The sequence below is a fragment of the Podarcis gaigeae genome, assembly GCF_964106915.1.
Source record: "Podarcis gaigeae genome assembly, chromosome: 16".
NCBI lineage: Eukaryota > Metazoa > Chordata > Lepidosauria > Squamata > Lacertidae > Podarcis > Podarcis gaigeae.
Genome location: NC_139693.1, coordinates 41,831,272 through 41,843,321, shown reverse-complemented (window position 1 = coordinate 41,843,321; position 12,050 = coordinate 41,831,272). Strand labels below are relative to the sequence as shown.

At 46.9% G+C, this 12,050-nt stretch overlaps 1 protein-coding gene and 1 long non-coding RNA gene across 2 annotated transcripts in view; both read left to right on the top strand.

Annotated features, from left to right (window-relative positions):
* Positions 1-12,050, top strand: part of LOC310834396 — a 495,679-nt gene that overhangs the window by 108,811 nt on the left and 374,818 nt on the right. The window lies entirely within an intron of this gene.
* Positions 9,776-12,050, top strand: part of PITPNB (phosphatidylinositol transfer protein beta) — a 34,659-nt gene continuing 32,384 nt past the window's right edge. Inside the window, exon 1 of the mRNA XM_083717886.1 lies at positions 9,776-9,901. Within this exon, the coding sequence (XP_083574012.1) occupies positions 9,882-9,901 (20 nt within the window). The 5' untranslated portion in view covers positions 9,776-9,881. The remainder of the gene's footprint in view (positions 9,902-12,050) is intronic.

The window sequence follows — 12,050 nt, the reverse complement described above, 5'->3', positions numbered from 1 at the left end:
TATATTATGTCCCACATCTTTCACCCATTTTATCATAACACATTTGACCTGTTCCTGTTTGGTGTCCAACTCCCAAGAGCAGATTGTAGATTTTTGACAGCACTTTTGTACCACCTTCTACTATTTCTCTTTGAAGTCTTGACACTTCATAACTAAATTCTTTCTTTTTATCATTTGAAAGTGTTTCATTTAATTTAAAATATTGTAACCATCTGTTACTTTTTCTCTAACGTCTTCAAAATCTTTTAATTTTAATTGGTTATCCTCATATTCACTTTTTTCATAGATATTACTTCTAATGGAGAAAGCCACCATGGTGTTTTCTGTTCTAATAGATCTTTGTATTTCTCCCAGACTTAAAGAATCAAGTTTATTATTCTATGATTATAAAAACTTTTGTGGCTTTATGATACCATAGATACACATGACAACCAAATCTATTATCATGACCTTCCAAATGTAAGAAATCAGCATTTGTTAAATTTATCCAAACCAGGATCCAGCAAATGCAAGATGCTTCATAATATAATCTTAAATCCAGTAGAGAGAAACCTCCTCTATCTTTAACATCTATTAATAATTTGTGTTTAATTCTTGGTTTTCCCTCTCTCCAGATAACTCTTGATATGTCTTTTTGCCATTCTTTGAAGCAGCTCACACTGCTTACCACCAGGATTGATTGAAACAAAAACAATGTTTTTCGCAATATGTTCCTCTTTATCACTGAAATTCTACAAACTCAGCTGTGGAACTCTTCTTAGGATTCCCATTGGGAAGGCCTTTTGTGTCCACTGATATATACAAAACAAAACAAAACAAACAATCCAAATCCCACCTCTCCTCCCCTTTCATAGCCCCACCTCTATGCCTATCCTTCTCCTCCACTAAGATCTCCTCCTTATGACTCATACTGATCAACGGCAGTTGGTGCCTTTTAAGCCAGCAGCAAGAGATTTCACAAAGGCTGCTGGGGAGTTCTGTTGCCACCCATCTTGAGTCTGGGCCCCTCCAGCCACTCCACACCTTGGAGGCACCTGATCTTCCACCTGCCAGCTTGCAGAGTGTGGGCAGCCCAGTCAGAAAACAGGTCCATTTAAGCTTAGTGTTGCCGACACTGGCCGGCAACAATGGCTCTCCAGGGTTTCAGGGAAGAGTCTCTCCTTGTTCTACCTGGAGCTGCTGCTGGGGACCAACCTTAGGAACTTTGCTTTCTTCCCAGGTGGCAAACGCTTCCATCTGCTAGCCTTTGTGGGCTGTCGAGCTTCCCAATGATATAGCTGCTGGTCCCCCCTGATAAGGGCGAGGCCAACATGCCCACCCCCATCCCATAATCACACCGGCCGATTTCCAGCTGGACTGTGACTATACTTGGCCATGATGAGGCCAGAGGGGGCTGAAGACTGACAGCTCCCTGCACAGTGCAAGTTGCTAGTGGATTCCACGGTTCATTGATGCCGTGTGAAGAAGTCCTTCTTCTTGCCTGTCCTGAATTGTCCAAGATGACTCCATTGTCCAATTGTCCAAGATGACTCCATTGGATGACTCCTTGGGGTTCAAGCATTACAAGCAAGTGGAGAAAGGTTTTTCTCTGCTCACATTCTCCACTCTGTGCATCATTTTACACCTCTGTCATGCCCACAATTTACTTTTTCTAAACTAAAAGGGCCAAATGTTGTAACCTTGCCATACAAGGGATCTGCTCTAGTTCCTTTTTTAAAAAAATAATTTTTTATTGATTTTCCAATTTTATCGACACAACAACACTAAATAATACATACAACAACAGACACACACAAAGAGAAAACATAGATCCAACTTTCTTAACCTCCTTTTCATAAGCCTCTTTTCTCGGACTTCCCCATACCTTCCCCTTTTTGCATCCTAGTTTCACAATTTTTCAGCAACTCTTTTAGCCAATTAAAATTTAAACTTATTCTCCTTTTCAATGTCACATTAAATAAAAAAAATAGATATAGCTGTAATTATCCATCTTCCTTTCCCTTCACACTTTAACACTCCTTAATTTTATAACGATTTTTAAGATATACTTTAAACTTCTTCCAGTCTTCCTCCACAGTTTCTTTCTCCTGTTCGCGGATTCTGCCGGTCATTTCTGCCAGTCCCATAAAGTCAATCACTTTCGCCTGCCATTCTTCCAGCGTGGGTAGCTCTTGTGTCTTCCAATACTTTGCTAGTAGAATCCTTGCTGCCGTTGTGGCGTACATAAAAAAGATCTTGTCCCTCCTTGGCACCAGTTGGCCCACCATACCCAAAAGGGATCTGCTCTAGTTCCTCGAGCATATCAGCTACCCTTTTCTGAACCTTTTCCAGCTCTACAATACATTTTTTGAGGGTAACACACCCATGTGCTATTATACATTTTAAAGCACTGTCCCTCCTGTATGCCTGACATTTGGTTTCTTTTTAAATTATCAAGCTTTATTCCCTCAAGTGCACATGTGTGGTCCAGTGCTGGAGGGCTTTGATGTTCCAAGGTTCTCTGTCATCCTTTTCTCTTTGGGGGTGTTGGGTAAGGTTTAAAGGGGGGCGGGTGGATGGAGAGCTCTTACCAACAGTGTGCTGCTCACGGGGTATAAATAATAAATAATTATCATCATCATCATCATCATCATCATCATCAGCTACAGGCACAGAAACTATGATGGCAACTTCAGAACTATGGTTTCTGCCCATACGCACAAATTTGATTGATTGCTTGATTAGTCCAGCTCTTGGGATTAATCAGCTAAGGATTCTTTCACCATGCAATTGCCTTACTTCTAGCTTTCCACAAGTGATTTTGGGGACAAAAGTTGTGGGAGGCAAAAGAGTTGCAGGGTGGGGAGAGAATGGTGGAAGAATCTCTACAGATGCAAAAGGCCAGTCATGTAGGGGAAGGACCAGTTGAGGTTAAAAAGCCAAGCTGTGAGCCAGGAAGCTCCCAGTTCCATATCTTGCAATGGTCCTCCTTTCTTGGAGGTTTTTAAGCAGAGGTTGGACGGCCATCTGTCACAGATGCTTTAGCTGAGATTCCTGCATTGCAGGTGACTAGATGACTCTTGTGGTCCCTTCCAGCTCTACAATTCTATGATTCTATGCTGTTTCCCCAACAATCCCACAAACATGAAGCTGTCCCAGAAACTCCAGCGGGTACAGAATGCTGCAGCGAGGCTCCACACGGGGTCTCTGCCATGGGAGCATATTCACCCAGTGCTTTTCAAGCTGCACTGGCTCCCGGTGGAGTACAGGGTCAGGTTCAAGGTGCTGCTTTTGACCTTTAAAGCCCTTCATGGCCTAGGACCCTCGTACCTACGGGACCGCCTCTCCTGGTATGCCCCACGGAGAGCCTCAAGGTCCATAAATAACAACACCCTAGTAGTCCCTAGTAGTAGGGACGCAGGTGGCGCTGTGGGTTAAAGCCTCAGCGCCTAGGACTTGCCGATCGAAAGGTCGGCGGTTCGAATCCCTGCGGCGGGGTGCGCTCCCACTGCTCGGTCCCAGCGCCTGCCAACCTAGCAGTTCGAAAGCACCTCCAGGTGCAAGTAGATAAATAGGGACCGCTTACCAGCGGGAAGGTAAACGGCGTTTCCGTGTGCGGCTCTGGCTCGCCAGATGCAGCTTTGTCACGCTGGCCACGTGACCCGGAAGTGTCTCCGGACAGCGCTGGCCCCTGGCCTCTTAAGTGAGATGGGCGCACAACCCCAGAGTCTGTCAAGACTGGCCCGTACTGGCAGGGGTACCTTTACCTTACCTTTACCTAGTAGTCCCAGGCCCTAAAGAAGTTAGATTGGCTTCAACCAGAGCCAGGGCCTTTTCAACTCTGGCTCCGGCCTGGTGGAACGCTCTGCCTCATGAGACCAGGGACCTGCAGGATCTGATTTCTTTCCGCAGGGCCTGTAAGACAGAGTTGTTCCGCCTGGCCTTCGCTTGGAGCCAATTTGATTCCCTCGCTTCCCCCCCCCCCCTTTCCTTCTCCTGCTGCGATGAGGCTACATTTTAATATTTTAATGTTCCATTATTTTAATGTTGTATTTTATTTTTGTTTTTAAGTTGTAATCATTCATCTTGTTTTTCTTATTGCTTGTAAGCCGCTCTTACAGTGCTGGCCCCTGGCCTCTTGAGTGAGATGGGCGCACAACCCCAGAGTCTGTCAAGACTGGCCCGTACGGGCAGGGGTACCTTTACCTTTTTAAGCCGCTCTGAGCCCAGCCTTGGCTGGGGAGGGCGGGGTATAAATAAAAAAATTATTAATATTATTATAAACATTTCAGGACAAATCCTCCTCTTCATCACTGCTGCAATGCAACCTGCCACCTTGGCATTCTGTTAGTTTCGCAGTCTGTTTACTCACCCCTGATAAATTTGTCTTCAGCACTCATTGGGGGGGGGGAGTGAGGGGGTGTGTATCTTCCCTGGGCTGAATGACATGATTTTGACCCAACCCATTAATTAATAGCTCATTAGGAGCCCAAATTTGTGATAGATCAGCAGTGGACTTGGCACACTGGCTTAATTTAATGATTTCTTGCATTACTTTGCTAATCATCTTTAGTCTGATTCAATTCATCTCAATGTGACTATGCTAATTTCTAATTAGGGCTGAAATGCCAATGATGCATATGAACTGCAGGCAACCGTCTTAAGGCAACGGCCGAGGATCCTCTTTTGCCGGCCAAGTTCCTCTCTGGCAAGGTGTATTTGCGTGCTGATGGTGCAAGCAGCCCCCTCTGGCCGCTTCCTTCCTTTCGCTCCTTGCTTGCCGCTTGTCTTGGGGGGGGGGGGGGAATGTGCAAATGGGTCTCAGCTGCTGAGCTTCTCAGGGAAGGCAGGAAACTTTGCGAGAAAAGTACGCCTGCTAATTCAAAACATTTATGTTAGCCGATATAAATTTATTTAGTGCCATAAATTACATAAGTGAATTTTTATTTCCTTCATATATTTGAGTGAAATAACTAATATTTTGAGTCGGCTTGGCCTGCAGATGTCTTTCACAGGAACATATTTCCTGTAATATTATGCCTGTATAAAGCTGACATTTAAACGGTTTAATAAATGAGCAGTTGTTTGACTTGTTTCAGATTCAATACATTCTGGAATATTAATAAAATATATTTCATAAGGCAGCTCAATAGACCATCGTCATACAAAGACCATGATTTATTAGTGATACTTTTGCTATTAGGGAGGGACAGATACTCAAAATGTCATTAAGGTTAAAATAATAATCAATCACACTAATTAGACCCTATTTTTCATATGCAAATATAATTAAGCATACACTTCCCAATAACTTTAAAGAGAATTATTGGAGCGGCGGAAAGGGAGAGAGGGAAGGAGAGAGGGGTCCCCTTTTGCACTAATGGAGCAACCATTTCCCCACTTGAACATGCAAACAAAACCACTTTGTGTTTTTCCCATAACTCAAAAAAATTCAGGCAGCATCAGGGAATAACGAGGCCTTCAGGGGGAAGCTGCTGTGGGGAAGCAGAGGTAAATTCTGAAGTGCAGGGGCCATAATGAGAGGCCCCCACAGCAGCCACAGAACCATGGAGAATGCAAAAATGCAGCCAGCTGCTCCGATCATGTGTATAACACCCACACACCCTAAAGAGCAGCAACACCATAACATCCCAAGATCACAACCCTACACATTGTTTCCGGGGAGGAAGCTCAACAGACCTTGGATGCATTGACTTCTGACTGCTAAAGTGCAGCTTGTAAAGCACATTGAGCTTTAGCAAAAGATCTTCAGCTAGCTGAAATGTAACCTTTAGCTTTTAATTAGAAGTGCAAACAACCCAGCGAACATGTGTTAACCATTAAAACTGCAAGCATGAAGTAGGAACCCCTTCAAAGAAAAGAGGGGTCCAGCCTCTATCTGATTGTCTTCCTCATCCTCCTTCCATGCTAATCAGTCATAAACAATAGTAAAGCTTAAAAGCCTCATCAAGACCCGATTCACACAGCCAGGAGGGTCTGCGAGGCAGCATGGCACTCCAGCAGATGACACCATTACCCCCGCGCTGAAAAAAATCCCAGACCTGCTCTCCTGCTTGACACAACAACATGACAGAGGTGGCTAAAAATCAACAGGGAGAGATAGAGGACAACAGAGGAGGAAGCTCCCAGTGATTTATTTGCCCCAACAAATAAACCAATCCACGTTACTGTTCTTCAGGGGCAAAATGGTTTATTTGTCAGTTATGTAAAAAAATGCTGTTTTAATGGAGGTCCTGCCTCTGAGGACTGCTAAAGGCAGGAGAGCAACTCTCTGCCACTGTTGTGAGCTTGGATAGTTGGAATGTAGGACAACTGATGAAAGCCTTCCTTGTATTGTTTTGAAATACATTAATATGTTAGCAACATAACTACCCTTCTACCTCTTCTGTGCTGTCCAAAACTATCTCACTGCCACATGTGCCAGAGCAGCCTGTGCTACTTTGGACCGTGTCCCTATTTGAATTCCCCTGCGAGGAAGGAGGAGTGGTCCTCATAGTCAACAAAAGAGTGGCGAAAGGTGTACTGGGATGCAATCTTAAAAATGATACAATGATCTCCATACGAATCCAAGGCAGACCTTTTAACATCACAGTAATCCAAGTTTATGCACCAACTGCTGGTGCTGAAGAAACTGAAACTGACCAATTCTATGAAGACTTACAACACCTTATAGAAATGACACCAAAGAAGGATGTTCTTCTCATTATAGGGGATTGGAATGCTAAAGTAGGGAATCAAGAGATAAAAGGAACAACTGGCAAGTTTGGAGTTCAAAACGAAGCAGGGCAAAGGCTAATTGAGTTCTGCCAAGAGAACAAGCTGGTCATCGCAAACACTATTTTCCAACAACACAAGAGATGACTCTACACATGGACATCACCAGATGGGCAGCATCGAAATCAGATTATATTCTCTGCAGCCAAAAATAGAGAAGCTCTATACAGTCAGCAAAAACAAGACTTGGAGATGACTGTGGCTCAGATCATCAGCTTCTTACAGCAAAATTCAAGCTTAAACTGAAGAAAGTAGGAAAAAACACTGGGCCGGTAAGATACAATCTAAATCAAATCCCTTATGAATACACAGTGGAAGTGAGGAACAGGTTTAAGGATTTAGATTTGCTGGACAGAGTGCCTGAAGAACTATGGATGGAGGCTCGCAACATTATACAGGAGGCAGCAACGAAAACCATCCCAATGAAAAGGAAATGCAAGAAAGCAAAGTGGCTGTCCATCGAGGCCTTACAAATAGCAGGGGAGAGAAGGCAAGCAAAATGCAAGGAAGATAGTGAAAGATACAGGAAATTGAATGCAGATTTCCAAAAAATAGCAAGGAGAGACAAGAAGGCCTTCTTAAACGAGCAATGCAAAGAAATAGAGGAAAACAACAGAATGGGAAGAACCAGAGATCTGTTCAAGAAAATCGGAAATATGAAAGGAAGATCAGTCTACATCCCAATCCCAAAGAAGGGCAGTTCCAAAGAATGCACCAACTACCGCACAATTGCACTCATTTCACACACTAGCAAGGTTATGCTTAAAATTCTACAAGGCAGGCTTAAGAAGTATGTGGACCAAGAACTCCCAGAAGTGCAAGCTGGATTTCGGAGGGGCAGAGGAACCAGAGACCAAATTGCAAACATACGCTGGAATATGGAGAAAGCTACAGAGTTCCAGAAAGACGTCTACTTCTGTTTCATTGACTATGCAAAAGCCTTTGACTGTGTTGACCACAGCAAACTATGGCAAGTTCTTAAAGAAATGGGAGTGCCTGATCACCTCATCTGTCTCCCGAGAAATCTCTATGTGGGACAAGAAGCTACAGTTAGAACTGGATATGGAACAACTGATTGATTCAAAATTGGGAAAGGAGTATGACAAGGCTGTATATTGTCTCCCTGCTTATTTAACTTATATGCAGAATTCATCATGCGAAAGGCTGGGCTGGATGAATCCCTAGCCGGAATTAAGATTGCCGGAAGAAATATCAACAACCTCAGATATGCTGATGACACAATCATGATGGCAGAAAGTGAGGAGGAATTAAAGAAGCTCTTAATGAGGGTGAGAGAGGAGAGCACAAAATATGGTCTGAAGCTCAACATCAAAAAAATGAAGATCATGGCCACTAGGCCCATCACCTACTGGCAAATAGAAGGGGAAGAAATGGAGGCAGTGAGAGATTTTACTTTCTTGGGCTCCATGATCATGGCAGATGGTGACAGCAGTCACGAAATTAAAAGACCCCTGCTTCTGGGGAGAAAAGCAATGACAAACCTAGACAGCATCTTAAAAAGCAGAGACATCATCTTGCCAACAAATGTCCGTATAGTAAAAGCTATGGTTTTCCCAGTAGTGAAGTATGGAAGTGAGAGCTGGACCATAAAGAAGGGTGATCGCCGAATAATTGATGCTTTTGAATTATGGTGCTGGAGGAGACTCTGAGAGTCCCATGGACTGCAAGAAGATCAAACCTCTCCATTCTGAAGAAAATCAGCCCTGACTGCTCACTGGAAGGACAGATCGTGAAGCTGAGGCTCCAATACTTTGGCCACCTCATGAGAAGAGAAGACTCCCTGGAAAAGACCCTGATGTTGGGAAAGATGGAGGGCACAAGGAGAAGGGGACTACGGAGGACGAAATGGCTGGACAGTGTTTTCGAAGCTACCAGCATGAGTTTGACCAAACTGTGGGAGGCAGTAGAAGACAGGAGGGACTGGCGTGCTCTGGTCCAGGGGGTCACGAAGAGTCGGAGACGACTAAACAGCAACAAGCGAAGGAAGACTCTGCATTTCTCAGTCCAAATCCCACAGATCAGTATTCTGTGGGTAATCACAGAGCCCTGTTTAGTTATGCTATTAAAATGTGGGGTTGTTCTTTGGGCCTATATATTCTCCGTGGGTGTATATATTCCATATATTCTCCGTGAGTGGCCTATATATTCCCGGTCTGTGTCGCTTGTTTCTGGGGCGATGCTTAGCGGCCTTTGGCTTGGCAAAGGCCTTTATGAAGCGTCTCTGAAGGGACTCGCGGCATAGAAGCAAAGAACGGTAGAGGTGGAAGGGACCCCAAGGATCTTCTAGTCCAACCTCCTGCAGTGCAGGAATAGGCAGCCGTCCCAGGCGGGGAGTCGACCGACAACCGGCGTGTTCTCAGCTTTAGCCAGCGGAGATGTCCAGGCAGGAGGCCAAGGCAGCAAAGACTCGGAAGCGCCAAAGCTGCTTCGTGTAAATCACAGAAACCATTACGACTACTACTAATTATTATTATCATTATTATGATTTCCATCCGCGGTCCCGTTCTGCGCCCACCGCCGGCCGCCTCTCCCCCGAGAGCCGCCTTCCGCCGGGGCCGGAGGGCTCCGCCCGCTGGGAGGAAGCGAGGGCGGGGAGGGGCTCAGCGCCGCCCGGGCCTCCAGCCGCCTCCTCCCCGGCGCCCCGGCAGGGCTGGCCCGGACGCGCCAGAAGCGGCCTCCGCAGACGAGGCCCGGAAGCCGCTCCGTTGGGCGGCCGGATGTCCGCCTCGGCTTGCTGGGAGTCACTTCCGGCCGCGCTCCGCTCCCCGCCCGGCCTCCAGGCGCCGGGCGGCGCTGGTTGGCTAGAACCGGGGCGCCCTTGTCATTGGCTGGAGACTACGGCCCGTCCGCTCGCGCGCTCCGCCAATGAGCGAATGCGTCGGGACGCTGTGGGGCGGGCGGACACTCCCGGCCGTCGTGCCTTCCCAAGTCCCGCTCCTATTGGTGGGTCAGCTCGGCAAGGTCACGACGGCGATTGGCTGGTCTCTTCGTTCGGGGCGGGGAGCAGCTCCCGGAAGGTGCGCGGTGCGCTATGGGCAGGAGGTGCCGGTCGCGCCTGCGCGTTGGCCTCCTGTCTGCGGGGGAAGATGGTGCTCATCAAGGAATTGTAAGTGGCCGGAGCGGGGAGGGGGAGGGGGGTCCTTCCTCCGGCCTGGCCCCCCAGCGCCGCCCCCGCCCGACTCCCCCCGACGAAGCCCCGAGGCGCTCAGGGGAGCCCGGCGGAGGGACGGAGGGAGGCGGCGGCCGGCCCTGGGGCGCCTCCTGCGCTTCTCGGTGGCTTGGGGGGGGGGGGAGCGCTAGTCTTGAAGTCCAGGCCGGGCGGCTTGTATTTTGCTAGCTGGCCGGGTTTCGCATGGGCTTCTCCGTGAGAGAGAAACTCGGTCGAGCAGAAGGGGAAGATCGCTGGGAAGGCAAGTCGCCTCCACTCCTGGCGAGCCCCGGGGCCGCACCTGCGGGGATGGGTTGATGCCAGTTCCCCTAAGAAAAGCCGCAGCTTCAATTCCAGACAATGTCAGATGGTATTTAACTAGAAGAAACGCAAACTTTCTGTCCGGAGGCAGGAATATTATTTTCCTATCCATGTGGAGCTTTGCTCACTCATAAGGAACTTGGGGAGGGCGTTTAAGACCCATTTTGAAACGTATGTTGAGTGGGATACATAAAGTTAAGCAGAATTTACATCCTTCTGAGCCTTGCTGGACACATCCTGTAGAGTGAGCTGCTTTGGGTTGTTCCTATTTTATTTCAGGGAATACGGGATCCAGTGAGCATCTTGTGCTATTGACTGGGCAGCACTTGCATTATAGAATTCCTGTAATGTACCTGAATGTTTTGCATTGGAGCCAAACTTCATTACAGGGTTGCAGTCACAAACACTTTTGCGGAAAAGTTTATCCACAGGGATGATAGTTGATTCCAAACCCCAGTGGTGAAATGTGAAGTTATCATCTAGGTTTAAGCAGTGATACTGAAGAAATGAGCCCTTAGGCATGCTTCACTAAGTTCATTGATGCAATACAGTGTCTGGATCTGTGCAGGAGAGAGCTTTGCGTCCTGCTGAACCTATTACTTTAGCTAGGAGTTGTCTTTTTTAGTCTCTGCTGTTCAGTGATGCGTGGGGGAAGGGGGAAAGAGGTGGAGGGGGAATGGTGGTTGGGGTTGGGTGGCAATGCTTCTACAGTCATACCTCAGGTTGAAGTATCTTCGGGTTGAGCTTTTTCGGGTTGCGCTCCGCGGCGACCCAGAAGTAACGGAATCCACTACTTCCGGGTTTCGCCGCTTGCACATGCGCAGACACTCAAAATGACGTCATGCACAGAAGCACCGAATCGCAACCCAAGCAGACGCGGGCTGCATTCGCTTCAGGATGCAAACGGTGCTCCGGAACGGATCGCATTCATATCTAGAGGTACCACTGTATTCTACTTAGTGAATGTGGGGGTTTTGTGTCAGCATCAGTTGTGTGGGTTCTCTTTACTATTCGCTTGTGGTGAGAGAGTTTAGGGGTGGCCCAGGGTGTGGTTGTCTTTGATTGACTGTAGTGAAATCTGTTTTTGTGTGTGAGTGGGGTGGGTGGGTGTGGTTTTGGATCAGGTTAGCCAGATTGATTTGTATGCTGTTGATGGGTTCTTGCTGTTATCTTGTTGTGTATGTGATAAAGGGTAACTATGCCGGGGTGAAGACGTCTTCTTCGATTTGTCCCCGTGGCAGTTTCAGTTTGTTGGTTAGTTTTTCTAATAAGACTGTTTTGATACCATTACTCCTGACAGGTCTCTCCAGTGTCAGGGTTTGATGCTTCTGGCTGCTGAGAGTAGGTGGGTTATGAGCTCCTTGTGATGTGAGTGGGCATTGTCTTGGAAGATGTTTAGTAGGGCCAGTTCTGGGGTGACTTGTAATACTTGCTTAGTTATTTTGCATATTTCTTGTATGATTGATGTCCATAAGAGTTGGATTTTAGGACGTTCCCATCACATGTGGAGGTATGTGCCTGTGGAGGTCATCCTCTCCAGCATTTTGGTGAGGCTCCGGGGCGTATTAGTGTTCGTGGTTTTAGGTACCACCTGTAAGTGAGTTTCAGAGTGAGTTCTTTTCTTTTCACTGGTACAGATTTAAAGGGAGGTTTAGACCACATTCTGGTCCATTGGGTGGGGTTAATCTCAAAGCCTATGTCATCCCCCCATTGTTTTTTGATTACATTTAGGGGTTTTGTGGGATTTTGGAGTAGTATTTTGTATATTGTGGATACCATCCCTTTC